This window comes from Diorhabda sublineata, chromosome 4 (genome assembly GCF_026230105.1).
Source record: "Diorhabda sublineata isolate icDioSubl1.1 chromosome 4, icDioSubl1.1, whole genome shotgun sequence".
NCBI lineage: Eukaryota > Metazoa > Arthropoda > Insecta > Coleoptera > Chrysomelidae > Diorhabda > Diorhabda sublineata.
In genome coordinates, this window is record NC_079477.1 from 25,036,846 (window position 1) to 25,050,515 (window position 13,670).

At 30.2% G+C, this 13,670-nt stretch overlaps 2 protein-coding genes across 13 annotated transcripts in view; one reads left to right on the forward strand and one right to left on the reverse strand.

The window, feature by feature from the left end:
- LOC130442436 (WW domain-containing oxidoreductase) overlaps positions 1-13,670 on the forward strand; it is a 136,121-nt gene that overhangs the window by 24,301 nt on the left and 98,150 nt on the right. For 2 of the 10 annotated variants that reach the window (XR_008909773.1, XM_056776543.1), the window contains exon 7: positions 323-2,428. The exons of 6 other annotated variants lie outside the window; for them this stretch is intronic. The gene's annotated coding sequence lies outside the window, so the exon portion shown is untranslated. Of the gene's footprint in view, positions 1-322; positions 2,429-7,010; positions 7,671-9,413; positions 9,456-13,670 lie in introns of those variants that run through there. 2 more of the 10 variants (XM_056776541.1, XM_056776539.1) reach the window with 2 other exon arrangements.
- LOC130442435 (A disintegrin and metalloproteinase with thrombospondin motifs 9) overlaps positions 1-13,670 on the reverse strand; it is a 213,014-nt gene that overhangs the window by 15,173 nt on the left and 184,171 nt on the right. For 2 of the 3 annotated variants that reach the window (XM_056776533.1, XM_056776532.1), the window contains exons 19-24: positions 12,972-13,151; positions 11,301-11,471; positions 10,834-11,083; positions 4,324-4,557; positions 3,970-4,135; positions 321-485 (exon numbers count right to left, since the gene is read on the reverse strand). In XM_056776533.1, the coding sequence (XP_056632511.1) occupies positions 321-485; positions 3,970-4,135; positions 4,324-4,557; positions 10,834-11,083; positions 11,301-11,471; positions 12,972-13,151 (1,166 nt within the window). Of the gene's footprint in view, positions 1-320; positions 486-3,969; positions 4,136-4,323; positions 4,558-9,567; positions 9,613-10,833; positions 11,084-11,300; positions 11,472-12,971; positions 13,152-13,670 lie in introns of all 3 variants that reach the window. The other variant, XM_056776531.1, reaches the window with a different exon arrangement.

The window sequence follows — 13,670 nt, forward strand, 5'->3', positions numbered from 1 at the left end:
TTGGAGCCACATGGTTTCTCTTGAAATTTCTCTATTTATGAATTAATCCATTGACCAGAGCATAATATACTTTGTTGGTATTTTCAATTCTTCTATTTATTTCCTTCTCTCGTATCAGTTTGTTATTTTGCTTTTTAAATCCTATCCTTGATTTTAAAACATATACTGTAGCCGAAGAGTATGGTTAGCCATAGAAATGGCTATAGATAAGTAATTAGTGAATTTACTTCTATAAAGTTGATAATAACAGGATAAAAAATGAATAAATTTCAATGATTTAGTCTTATTAAATAAATAATAATATTTTCTTTACTACTTACAGATGAATTTTCGGCCAAGATCCATTCAGGGCAGTTTTCAGTGTTACAAATCTGATTTGTGACCATTTCGCTGTCGTTACAATAGGAATCATCTATAGGTGTATAAGTATAGTCCACGCATTTTGCTGTTCTTCTTTGTATACCACCCCCGCAAGTTTTACTACACTGAAAAGAAGAAATAAAAAATGTTGAATTAGTAGATTAGAGGTTAGAATGTGAGAATATTAACTTTTTAAGAAAGTACTTGTATTTGAGGCTAACGAAATCATTTTGATTTTGTTTTAAAAAACAATTTAGTTTCCCAGTGTAAAGAGATGGCTTACTGTCATATTTATTGATTTTAAAATTTATTTTTTGTTGTTTTACTTAATTTTATTATTTTCTTGAAAACTTCGAAAATTCGCTCAAAATTGGCCTAATTTTAGTCTTCAAATTGGGTCTACAACTGATCAAAATCAATTTGAGTTTGCTCGAAAACATAATTGTGTAGAAAAATTCAATTTCTCAGTGCGAGGGATGTTTTACTGTTATATTTATTGATTTTAAAGTTTATTTTCTTGAAAATTTCGAAAATTCGCTTAAAATTGGCCTAATTTTAGTCTTCAAATTGGGTCTACAACTGATCAAAATCAATTTGAGTTTGCTTGAATACATAATTGTGTGGAAAAATTCAGTTTCTCAGTGCGAGGGATGTTTCACTGTTATATTTATTGATTTTAAAATTTATTTTCTTGAAAATTTCGAAAATTCGCTTAAAATTGGCCTAATTTTAGTCTTCAAATTGGGTCTACAACTGATCAAAATCAATTTGAGTTTGCTCGAAAACATAATTGTGTAGAAAAATTCAATTTCTCAGTGCGAGGGATGTTTTACTGTTATATTTATTGATTTTAAAGTTTATTTTCTTGAAAATTTCGAAAATTCGCTTAAAATTGGCCTAATTTTAGTCTTCAAATTGGGTCTACAACTGATCAAAATCAATTTGAGTTTGCTTGAATACATAATTGTGTGGAAAAATTCAGTTTCTCAGTGCGAGGGATGTTTCACTGTTATATTTATTGATTTTAAAATTTATTTTCTTGAAAATTTCGAAAATTCGCTCAAAATTGGCCTAATTTTAGTCTTCAAATTGGGTCTACAACTGATCAAAATCAATTTGAGTTTGCTCGAAAACATAATTGTGTAGAAAAATTCAATTTCTCAGTGCGAGGGATGTTTTACTGTTATATTTATTGATTTTAAAGTTTATTTTCTTGAAAATTTCGAAAATTCGCTTAAAATTGGCCTAATTTTAGTCTTCAAATTGGGTCTACAACTGATCAAAATCAATTTGAGTTTGCTTGAATACATAATTGTGTGGAAAAATTCAGTTTCTCAGTGCGAGGGATGTTTCACTGTTATATTTATTGATTTTAAAGTTTATTTTCTTGAAAATTTCGAAAATTCGCTCAAAATTGGCCTAATTTTAGTCTTCAAATTGGGTCTACAACTGATCAAAATCAATTTGAGTTTGCTCGAAAACATAATTGTGTAGAAAAATTCAGTTTCTCAGAGTGAGGGGATGTTTCACTGTCATATTTATTGATTTTAAAGTTTATTTTCCGTTATTTCACTAAATTTTATTACTTTTTCACAATACGTGAATTTTAACTTTTAAAAAATAATTTTTGATACGTCCTTATTATAATATAAAAAAATGTTTGTTGTATATCTGTAACTACAAAATCAATTGTTGTCGATATAAAAAAAATTAATATTAGATTATTGAGAAAAATAACTGACCAAAAACTTATAGAATCGAACTCCTCGTAACACCGACCATATTTTTTTGAAGATTGGCTCACAACCAATATAAAAGACGAAAATACTACAATGAATTTAATTTTTTCTGAAGCCGAGTTTATTTTTGACATTCTTCTTTTCGCTCGAGTGCGTCAATTTTTCAAAAAAAATTCTTGAAACGAACCAATTATTTATTAAGGGTACAACTAAACAGACTGAAAAAACAAAACACCAATATATCTATTTGAAGTTATTAATGAAGGTATTAACGATGTTTACGAGATGTCGTAGTAAGATATGTGTCAAAATATATTTATGTGTGATTATTTATTGTTTTAATTTGACCGAATACCATTTTACACTCCACGATGAAATATTTCTTTTGTTCTGTTTAAATTTTTTTCACTTGTTCCTATCTAAATCTTTTTACTTTTTGTTATTTTCTTTATTTATTTGTCCATTTCTTTCTTCTTTGTTTTCATCTTCTCACTAGCTTTTCAAATTTCTTCATAAATTGCTTTATTATCTGCTCTTTTCGTTCTAGATTCTTCCTTTTTTACCTTGACTATTTCTTTTTCTTCATTTGATCCTAGTCAATCAGTTTTGCTTTTGGTTTTTCACTTCTTCTTTGCCTCTTTCCAAAATCGATTTCTTTATCGGTTTTATTGTTTGCTTTATTTATTTATTTATCAACTGCTTTCTTATTTGTTCCTTGTGTGCTGGATTGTTTTACCTTGACTATTTTTTCTTTCTATACATAATCAATTTCACTCTTGGCATTCTTTACAGCTTTCCCAAGTCAATTTCTTTATCCTTTTTATAATTTTCTCCACTTATTGTTTTTAAATTGCTTTCTCATTCGTTCTTTTTTTGCTAGATTCTTTCTTTACAATGACTATTTCTTTTCCTTTTCATTCATTCAATTTATTTATTTGTTCATTTCGTCCCAGATTCTTCTTTGTTCTCATCTTCTTACTAGCTTTTATTTATTAATTTCTTTATAAACTGTTTTCTTATTTATTCCTTGTGTGCTAGATTCTTACTTATTTTACTTGACTATTTTTCTCTATATACTTAACCTATTTCACTTTTGGTTTTCCCCTTTTTCTGTACAACATTTCCAATTCAATTTCTTTATCCTTTATCATTTGTTCCTTTTTGCTAGATTCGTTCTTCCTTTACATTAACATTTCTCTTATTTTTCACTCAATCAATTTTGCTTTTGATCTTTTTACTTCTTCTTCACAGCTTCACCAATCCGATTTCTTCATTATTTTATGGTTTTTCTTTTCCCCTATTTGATTATTTATTTATTTCTTTGTAAACTGCTTTCTTCTTCGTTTCTTTCGTACTATAACCTTTCTTTTCTTCTATTTGATGTGTGCTCAATCAATTTTGGCTTCTTGGTCTTTGATTTTCTCTCACGGCTTCTCCAAATGGATTTCTTTATTATTTTCATGGGTTTCTTTATTTATTTCTTTGTAAACCGCTTTCTTATTCGGTCCGTTCGTACTATATCCTTTCTTCTATTTGATCCTGCTCAATTAAATTTTGCTTTAAGTCTTTTACATCTTCTCCAAATCGATTTCTTCATTATATAATTTCTTTCTGTATTGCTTTGTTATTGCTTCCTTCAGTACTAGATTCTCCCTTCTTTTCCTCTCTTCGACCCTGTTCAATAAATTTTGCTTTTGGTCTTTTACTTTTTCCTCACAGCATCTCCAAATCCATTTCTTTATACTTTTCATTGTTTTCATCATTATTTTCTTAATAAATATCTGGATTCTTATTTTTCTCTATTTGATTTTACTTTTGGTTTCTATTTTTTCTTGTATATTTATTTATCCCTTACCCTTCACCTACTTACCTCTGACCATGGAGAATAGTTCCATCTTGTTGTATTGCAGACAGTATTGCAAGATTCCATTGCAGGGGGTCTTGGTAAAACGGTACAATGTCTGTCATTGACACGTTCATTGTACGATGGATTATTCTTGTCCATCTTTATACAGTTGTAATGGATATTTCGAATCCTAAAAAAATTTTCAGTAACTTATACTTTATATAGGGTGTTGAGAAACTCTCCTATCAAACAAATGCGATTTTTAAAAATTCATCTAACCTAATTTGATTTATGTATATATTTTAGACACATTGTATATGTAATTTGGGTCTGAAAGGAGAGTTTTTGGACATTCTGTATATGTTTAAATTCACTTACCCCTTTCCGCATTGCGGTGAACATTCGCTTCTCCAATCAATATTCCAAGTCAACTGACAATTCATGTTGCAATCTCGTTTTTGCACTTGACTTTCGTCCAAGTTATCGCAAAAAGTTGTTGGAACTTCGGCCTGCGTTGTCAAATCTACACATATCGGAGTTCTGAAGGATTTACCTTCGCAAATGGAATTGCACTTCGACCAAACTTGATTCTGAGTTATCTGCCAACCATAACTGTAATTGATTCAGTATTATATCTTCAAATATTAACTGCGTGTATGACGACGTTGCCAAATTTGAAAATACGTCATATAGGTGAACACACTGTTCACACCAACACTCACAATTACACTGTTTGACGCGCATTTCGATAACCATGTTATCGTCTTCAGAGACCCGAGGTAAACTAATAACTAACGAGTTTAATTACCTTAAATTCTCCCACCAAAAAACCTTGACTGGCGAAAATTAATTTTAGCGGGAAAACCTCCTTGGAGCGAATATTTACAATTATTTTCGCGAGACAAGGTTTATTGCTGGGAAAATTTAAGGTAAGTCGATGCATTAGTTTTTAGTTTACTTTCAATCTCTGATAACGCGGATCAAATAGTGTAATCGTGAGTGTTGGTGTAGTGTTAGTGTAAACAGTGTGTTCAGTATGAATATCAACAACGGTTCCAGAAATTCCAACTTAGACGTCATCCAGGGCTGATGGATATACTCAATTTCCTCGTGTGTAAACTTCTATTTGTGTTGCGAGTTAAAATGTCAAATTACATTGAGCGTTTAAGGATGCAGTACCATAACTTGAAACGTTTTCATGAAAATATTGAATTATGAAAAAATTTTGAACGATCCCGGCTTTTGGTATTATGTGTTTCATAGTTTGCAAATTTGTGAGGTTATGTATAAAATGTTTCGATGAGGAATTATTCTTTAATTCCAATTAAACTATTTTCACGTGTCGTAACTACCTTTTAATGAAACACCCTGTACTTTTATTGCATTTTTAGAATCTATAATAAATTTCGATATGACTTTATTAAAAATATAATTATGCCTCATTCAATTAGTTATTTAATTGTTTTTTTAAATGTTGATAGTGGTGTGTATCGCATCACAAAAAAAATTTTTTTGGAAACTAAGCGAGTTAAGTTGAAAATTATTAGAAATTGGTTGATTAACACCTGAAGCTTTTTCAATTTATAAAAATTTTCCAAAAAATTTATACGGGGTGTTCAGAAATTGACTATGAAAATTGAGTAATACACTTTTTAAGTTGCATTTTTTTTCAACTAGATTGTTCGGTAAATTATAGAATGAATTTTATTTAGAAATAGAGTGATCAGTATAAACTTGAAAATTATTACCAATTTTTTTTTATTATAAGTCAGCATCTACCAACATTTAAAACAACTAAGAATTGAATCTCTTTAGGCATATAATAATATCAGATTATATTTCATTGAAATTCAGCATATATTTTCAGTATTTTATTTTCAATAAAAATACAGGGTGTTTCATTACAAAGATAATGGAACACAAACAGATTTTTTAAATTTTGACTTTTTCTTTGGAAAATAATTAAAACAACTTTCTTTTTTATCAATTTGAATTAAATCAAATTACATCAATTACTTATATTTATCTTATTTTTATTATTGTTAACGTGAAAAACTATAAACTAGCAGGTATTGGAACCAACGGATTGGGTAAGTTTGTTATATATTAGGGCACCATGTACACTAGGGACACTAGGGAACCCAATGTTAACAGCTGATCTATTAAAACCATTTCTCTCAGAAAGTTTAGAATGTGGGATGACTGTAGCTACCAGAGATCCTGTTTTATCATATACACCACGACCAAAAGGTCTATTGTTTCCCCTTTTCTTGCCGCGAGACTGGAGGATCCAGTGTTTATAGCTGATGTGATAATTCCAACTCCTCTTAGACAGTTTAAAGTGTGGGATGACTGTAGCTACCAGAGATCCTCATCTATTTAATATGAAACCAGATGTAGTGCTCTGAAGATTTCGTCCTCCGTGCTACAGAATCTAAACGCTGCATTATCTGCTAAGTCTATAGTCCTCAGGGGTCCATAGAGGCGACAGTGCCCCGACAGGACTCCTGTTAGTATTCGTAGATTGTTTTTACTGAGGTTGATACAATTATCAGATCTTTCTGGTTATAGTTTACCTATCCACCTTCTTGTGCAATGCTTTTTCTATTGTTTTGTAGCTGATACCACAGAAGGGTTCAGTTCCTATGAAGGATTTGTAGGGTAACTTTACTTTTCTTGGTGCACACGAGAGAAAAGAAATGAAAAACAAGTGGTTATAGCTTGTAAGAAAGAATATGACTTACAATTTTCTGTGCTTATTTACTGTCACATTAAAATATGGAAAAAAACATTTTGTTTCGCAAACTATGATGTTAAGTAACAACAATTTAATTTCTTTGTCGATTTCCAAAATTTTATACGTCAAATTTTCACCAAATGTCTCAAGTTACGGTATTAAATCCATAGAGAAATGAATATAAAAAGCTAGATGTCGCTAACAATGCCGTCTCTTTTGTTGGAAATGGAATTTATAACTATTATTCCAATGTGAATTCAATGCACTATATTTAGATAAAAATTGGACGAAATCTAGCTTTTTAAAACCCATTGTTTAAAAATTTCAGTTCAATTTACGATAGATGCTTGTTATAGTTGGTTAGACTTAGTAAATCTTGACATAATTTCCACTAAACAATGTTGCCAATGTCTATATTTTGGAGATGAAAAGCAAGAAATCTCCTAGCAAATCGACTTTAGTCCTTTTTTTGTAGTGATTCAATTTGTATGAAATAAAAAGTAGCGAGATGTTGCTGTGTGTCACAAAGTGAACAAACTTTTTCCTTAATTCATTATTTTAAATAAGAGTAAATAATTGAAATGGGGAGGGGGTTGACAAAAAAATTAACCGATAGACAAGGTTGTAATGTTCAAATTCTTATCTTGATGTGTATAAAGTGGTAGGAACTACTTGGAAATCAATAAATTTTCTAAAAAAAGTTCAAACGATTGGGTTTTTGGCCAAAATCAACAAAGAAGAACAAAGAATCAAATCGAGTTTAGAAGAGATTTTTAAAAAAATTAAACTTGAAATAGCCACTCTTTGACCACCTTAATGCGAAATAAGCCTATTTTGACCAAACTCAATAGATCGAATTGAAATTTTAACCAAATTCGAGTTCAGAAAAGGCTTTTTCGACTTAAAATATTTTCTCAGAAATTTTTTCTGCTACAATCCATTTTTAGACCAACATAAAATTGATGAAGTTCTATTTCAATGAATTATATTGCGGAGTATCTTTTTTTGAAGTAATCAAAAAACCAGCACAAAGAATCATTTTTTAGAGAATTTAGGGAAGCCTGAAGAAACCAAGAAACTTTTTGATATAAATTTATTAAAAAATCTTTTTTTGTTCAAAATAATACCATTAAAACCATTTTTCGACTAGATTAGACCTTGTTCAAGCAAACAGAAATAGGAAATGACATTTTTTATCCAAGCCGAACTCTAAAAATCCGTTTTTTGATATAAATAGACTCAGAAAAGTCAATTTTCAGCTAAATTATACTTAGATTAATAATTTATTAATCGATTTCAAATCATAAAAGCCATAAATTAATTCAAAATACTGAAGTTTTCACCTTTAAAGACACATTATTATTCAGAAAAGGCGATCTCAACACAAATAAACCTATTTCCGAGAAGAACTTGTAACAAGAATTTTTAGACCAAATTGAAATAAGAAATGCCATTTTTTAACAAAATAGATTTAAAATTACCAATTTCAACTCAGAAAAGTCATTTTTTGACGTAACAGAACTCAGAAACGTCATTTTTCACAATCTTAATCCAAACCCAAATTTAAAGAAGCTATGTCTTAAGTTAAGGAATTACAATAAAAAATAATTTTTGATTCATAAAAGCCATTTTTCGACTTAACTAAACTCAGAAAGGCTAATTAAACTCATAAAAGCCATTTTTGACAATACTAACCCAAAGAATAACATTTCTGGTAAACTTTAATTTTTATTAACGATTTTATTTATAGAAAAACTTTTTAAGAGAATGAAATTTCGGAGAAGACAATTTTTAAGTGATTAGTCACATAAGAATTAATTTTTTATTGAATCAGAATTTATTATTCGTCCAACTAAATATTGGAAAAGTCATTTTTGAAACAAGAAAATCCATTTTTTTGGTTTAACTAACTTCACTTTTTGACCAATTCTAACTCAGAGAAGACATTTTTTACTAATTTCACCCCCGACAACCATATTTAGACCAATTTTAAATAAAATAGCATTTTTTTTATTTACTAGCTAAATTTAAAAAAATACAAGACTAAATTATATTGCGAGGTAATTTTTGACAAACGTGCACTTCAAAATATTCACGAGTTTGTTATTTTGTAATTTCCTTCATGACCATAATGAACCGACAACTGATAATCTCTAATCAACAGTGATATTTTATTTGACAATTCCGAAACCTCACACTACATCAGCTCCCCTAGTGGCGCTTTCTCGTTGACTTTAAGGAACTTAACCTCAAATACAATGTAGTCAAGTCTGAGCTCCTCTAGTGACGCTTTCTCGTTGACTTAAAGACACTTAACCTCAAATACAATGCAGTCAAGTCTGAGCTCCCCTAGTGGCGCTTTCTCGTTGACTTTAAAGAACTTAACCTCAAATACAATGTAGTCAAGTCTGAGCTCCCCTAGTGACGCTTTCTCGTTGACTTAAAGACACTTAACCTCAAATACAATGCAGTCAAATTTATATAGACAGAAGCAAGCATCGATTAGATGTGGTTATTTGGTTTTCACGTTTAGTGGCGTAGTATATAAAAAACATACAAATAAATGTTTCTAAATACTATTAAAGGCTACAATTAAATTAATTTTTTTAATCAAAAAATCACCACTTCGCTCAACTAATACGAAAATAAATTGTATGTTTTCTATTTACCTACGAGGTTATTCTGTACATCTTAAAAATCTTCTGGTTAAATTCATTATTTTTAAATATAGTTTCGGAATCGAACTATACGTCGTAGACATTTTTAAACAAGAGTCTAAGGAACATCGAATCACTATTACCAATACAATAAATAAATATAGACGTAGAACCATTCACCAGAAAACGAAACTAATACATCAAAAGCGTAATACATTCATAAAATACCTTCTTACAAATCCCCTGTAGATACTGTAATGATATCTTGGATACCTGATAATGAAAAACACCAAAAAATATCGTTAATACAAAAAATTTTGATTAAAAGTTCAGCAAACATACGAAAAAAATTAACTAAAAATTAATATTTGAATAAAACTTAAGATTTAAGATCGTTTTTTCTTATTTTAACAACTTACTCCCACACTAACACTCACAATTAAATTGTCTGGTTTTTCGAATCGGATAAAAACTAGTATAAGGCTCGAAGGACCATATATAGTACTTGTAATTTAGTTGTAATCAATTATAAACTCTATAATAAGCCATCTCACTATTTTTGATGAAACTAATTCAATCAGTTATTCCAGTTATTTTGTCTTCGATTAAGAAATTTGGAATATAATCAATAGATTCATTATTAATGATTGGCACAGTTCAGTAATAACCTTTAAACGACTACAAATCCCTTAAAATACATCTTGTTCAAAATATGAGCAACAAGCTACTACATTTTCTAGGCTTTTTTGTCTACAACATTGTTTATTTCTAACAAAGTTGTTAAAATAAGGTTATAATATTATTAAATAATATATAAGATTTTATCAAAAAAATAATTTCATGAACAATAGTAAACATTAAAACGAACATTACCTCAAAAAAATAATATCATTTAAAATTGATAACGACGTTCAAATAGCCTTTCTCGTGTATTTGATTCCGTTTCAAGAATTTTTTTTGTATTGATGATCTCTTAGTCTAATTTCTAAAAACTGAGATGTCTGCCCTATATAGACAGCGTCACAATTATTATTTTGTAAATTCTAATAAAACTACAAATAATTTAATTGACTACTGCTAAAAATTAATTTTTCTTATTAGAACAAAGTTCTAATTTAATTTTATTCTTATTTTGATAGTCATGATGAAGGTGATCTATAGGTCAATATGAATACGCAAATTGTCAGTGTCATTATCATATTTTGATAAAGATTTGAAGAAAAGTCGAAACGACAATTTTTTATCAATCTTTCAAAAATTATTTCAAAAAACTAATTTTGAAACAGAAGAAAACTAAAATCAAGATTTAGAAGCATAAGAATATGATTTTATAGGTACTGTTCATTTTAAGTACTTATATACTTTTTTATGACTGTTGATATTGATTTTTAACTATATTATGTTTGCTGAAAAAAATTTAAATTCATTTGGTTTGATTCTACCGGAAAAAAAATATTGAAAGAAAGCATTCTTTCTATAAATATTAAAACATACCTAGGCGCTTCTTTGACATCTATGACATATCGGTATTGAATATTCGGAGGCGATAAAGTCCTCATAGATAAAAAACTAACGACCAAATCCTTAGGAAGCTTCTTATTCTTTTCGCTATTTATCCATTCTACGGGCGTACCGGATCCGCTATATTTCAACTTGATGTTACCGAATTTGATATCTAAACCGTCTGTATTCGCCATGAAGTTACCATTAAGAAGCGAATCTCCAGTTTCACCATCGATCAGTACTACAAATAAAAACATATCCGGTATCAAATTTGTTCTGACTCAAATTAGAACAATCGATTGCGATCATGCGTTGTACTAAAAAAATCATCGAATTAAAAATTGATTTTCCATATGATTCTGCTTAAACGTAAAATGCATGAAAACTGCGTTTGCGCATAAAAACAGTTTTTTAATCGTTAGTGACTATCACCGAATTGCCAGATGGATGATATTTACCAAGATAATTGTCGTCGACGTGCGGATAGGAATCTTGCGTTATATTAACGTTTGAACTGCCTTTTGGTATCCTTACAACTCTATTGTACCCAGTAGTTTCCGCGGGAGTGTTGTATTTCCCAGTAATTTCTTGACAACGGCTGTTGTTACCTCCACAAATGCCGCAATCATCTAAAATAATACATTGTAAATTATTTTAATGAAACCACGGTCTGAAACTGAGACAAAATTCTACAGAGCTACGTGGTCTCATATTGTCCAGGTTTTAAGTGTTTGGAATGGCCATGGCGCGGCGCTGCTATTTAGAGATTGATCGCGGGTTAGGTTAAGTTCACCTCTTCTTCAAAGTCATTTCGTGTTTTTCACTTTTATTATAATTTAATTGAAGCTGAATATTCAAGATATTAAATTTGGAACCAAAGAAAAATCAGAGTGAGACAAATAACAATGGAAGATATAAATGTAAACATAAGAATCCGATAAGAAGACTCACTCAGTCCCTCCATATTTGATTTGATAATGGATGAAATATTGAAGACTCTGATTAAAACTGTGAGATTTAAAATGGGAAACACATTCATCCACTTCGTCTGTTATGCTGACGATGCTGTCTTTATCGCAGATACTGAAGATAATCTCCAAAGGCTACTACATTCTTTTAAAACGGAATCAAAACAACTAAACATGCTCATTAACTCCGAGGAGACCAAATGTCTAGTGACGTCTAGAGAACCAATAGGAAATCGAATAAATTATTATGGGAATGTTTTTGAGGGAGTAAGAAAATAAACGATGAAAACGGCTCGTATTTCAGGATGTCTGAAAGATATAGTTTGGAAGAACAAATACCTAAATACCAAAAGTAAAATCGAGATATATAAAACGACTGTAAGATCTATTATAGAATACAACAGGCGATGAACACAATCGAATGAAAGTACTAAGGAGGTGGGTGAGACAGAGACGAAAATTCTGGAACAAACTACAATGAATGGAAGAACACAAAAGTGAACATCCCGGAAGGAAGAAGACCACTTAAACGATGCCGAGAATGCTGGGCATCGTCTTCCAGGAAGAACTTTCTGGCAATGAACAAGTAGTAACCTACTAATATGGTGATCCTTGGTAGAAAGAAAAAGATGACTACAACGCCGATCTGGCGACCAAAAACTGAGATAACTAAGCGTCCGTGAAAAGATCTTTGTTTAAAGACCTGTATGTGACAAAGTGATTGAAATCAAAATAAAAATATTTGTTTCAATCCTTTGATTAGCTGAACATGTTCCTTCTCAACTTAATGACAGAAATAGAGTTGCTGAGTAGTGTTAATGTTGATAAATAGAAATTGAGTCAATGAAACCTACTAGTAGAAATTGCTGTTTTATAAATTCACATATCATAAATAATGTAGGGTTATACAATTACTTTTAATCGTAAATAATGATTCTTTCTAAATGTTAACTGATTGCAGTTTACTGTTGGTTACCTAGTTCTAAGGGCACTCCAGAATTTCTAGAAATATCCGTGAGATGGAAGTGAACGATTTGACAATTGACATAATGTGTATATCGCTTTTATAATCCAAGTTTATTCTTAATAAAGTATAAATTTGATAACGAATAAAAGAACAACTACTGGAATACAAAATCGTATTTACAACTATTAACCTACCCAAGAAAACCGTAGAATCCAATTTATTATCACAACCGCCCGGTTTACAGATACCATTTACGCATATTCCGAATCCTGATGGTCCGCATTTTGTACCGTCCACAACTTTATCTAACAACCTGAAGCTGGGTTTAATGTTATTCGGAATGCAAAAGAGTCTGCAGTGGTCTTCGTGCCTTTCTAAAAATCAAAATGTAATGTAATTCGTAATATCAGATGATTTAACATATTAATGAAATTGTTTTTAAAATCTCTATGTTATTACAAAGTCAGTTTCAGTGAATGATGAAAGTGCTTGGCAACCGATACAACATCACGGTTATAGAAGAATCAAACAGGATTATTGACTTTCTGATTTTCAGATTTTAAAGTACTTTGGTCGCATTCAGCGGACGGTATCAGTAGCGTTAATGTTCGGGAACGTACTGAACACACTATTCACACCACAACTACACCAACATTGTGTAACGCGCGTTTCTATAACGGTGTGTTCAGTATGAATACCACCAACGGTTCCAGAAATTCCGACTTAAGTTTATCGGCAACGTATTGAACGTTCGCTGGCAATCCGATTTTGATTTAAGTATACTTAAGTGTACTTTTTACGTAGAGTAGGGTTGCCAACCTGAAATTTAAAAAACCAGAAGAAAAACCATGACAATTCAGTTTAAAAACAAGTAAAATTAATAGAGTTACAAT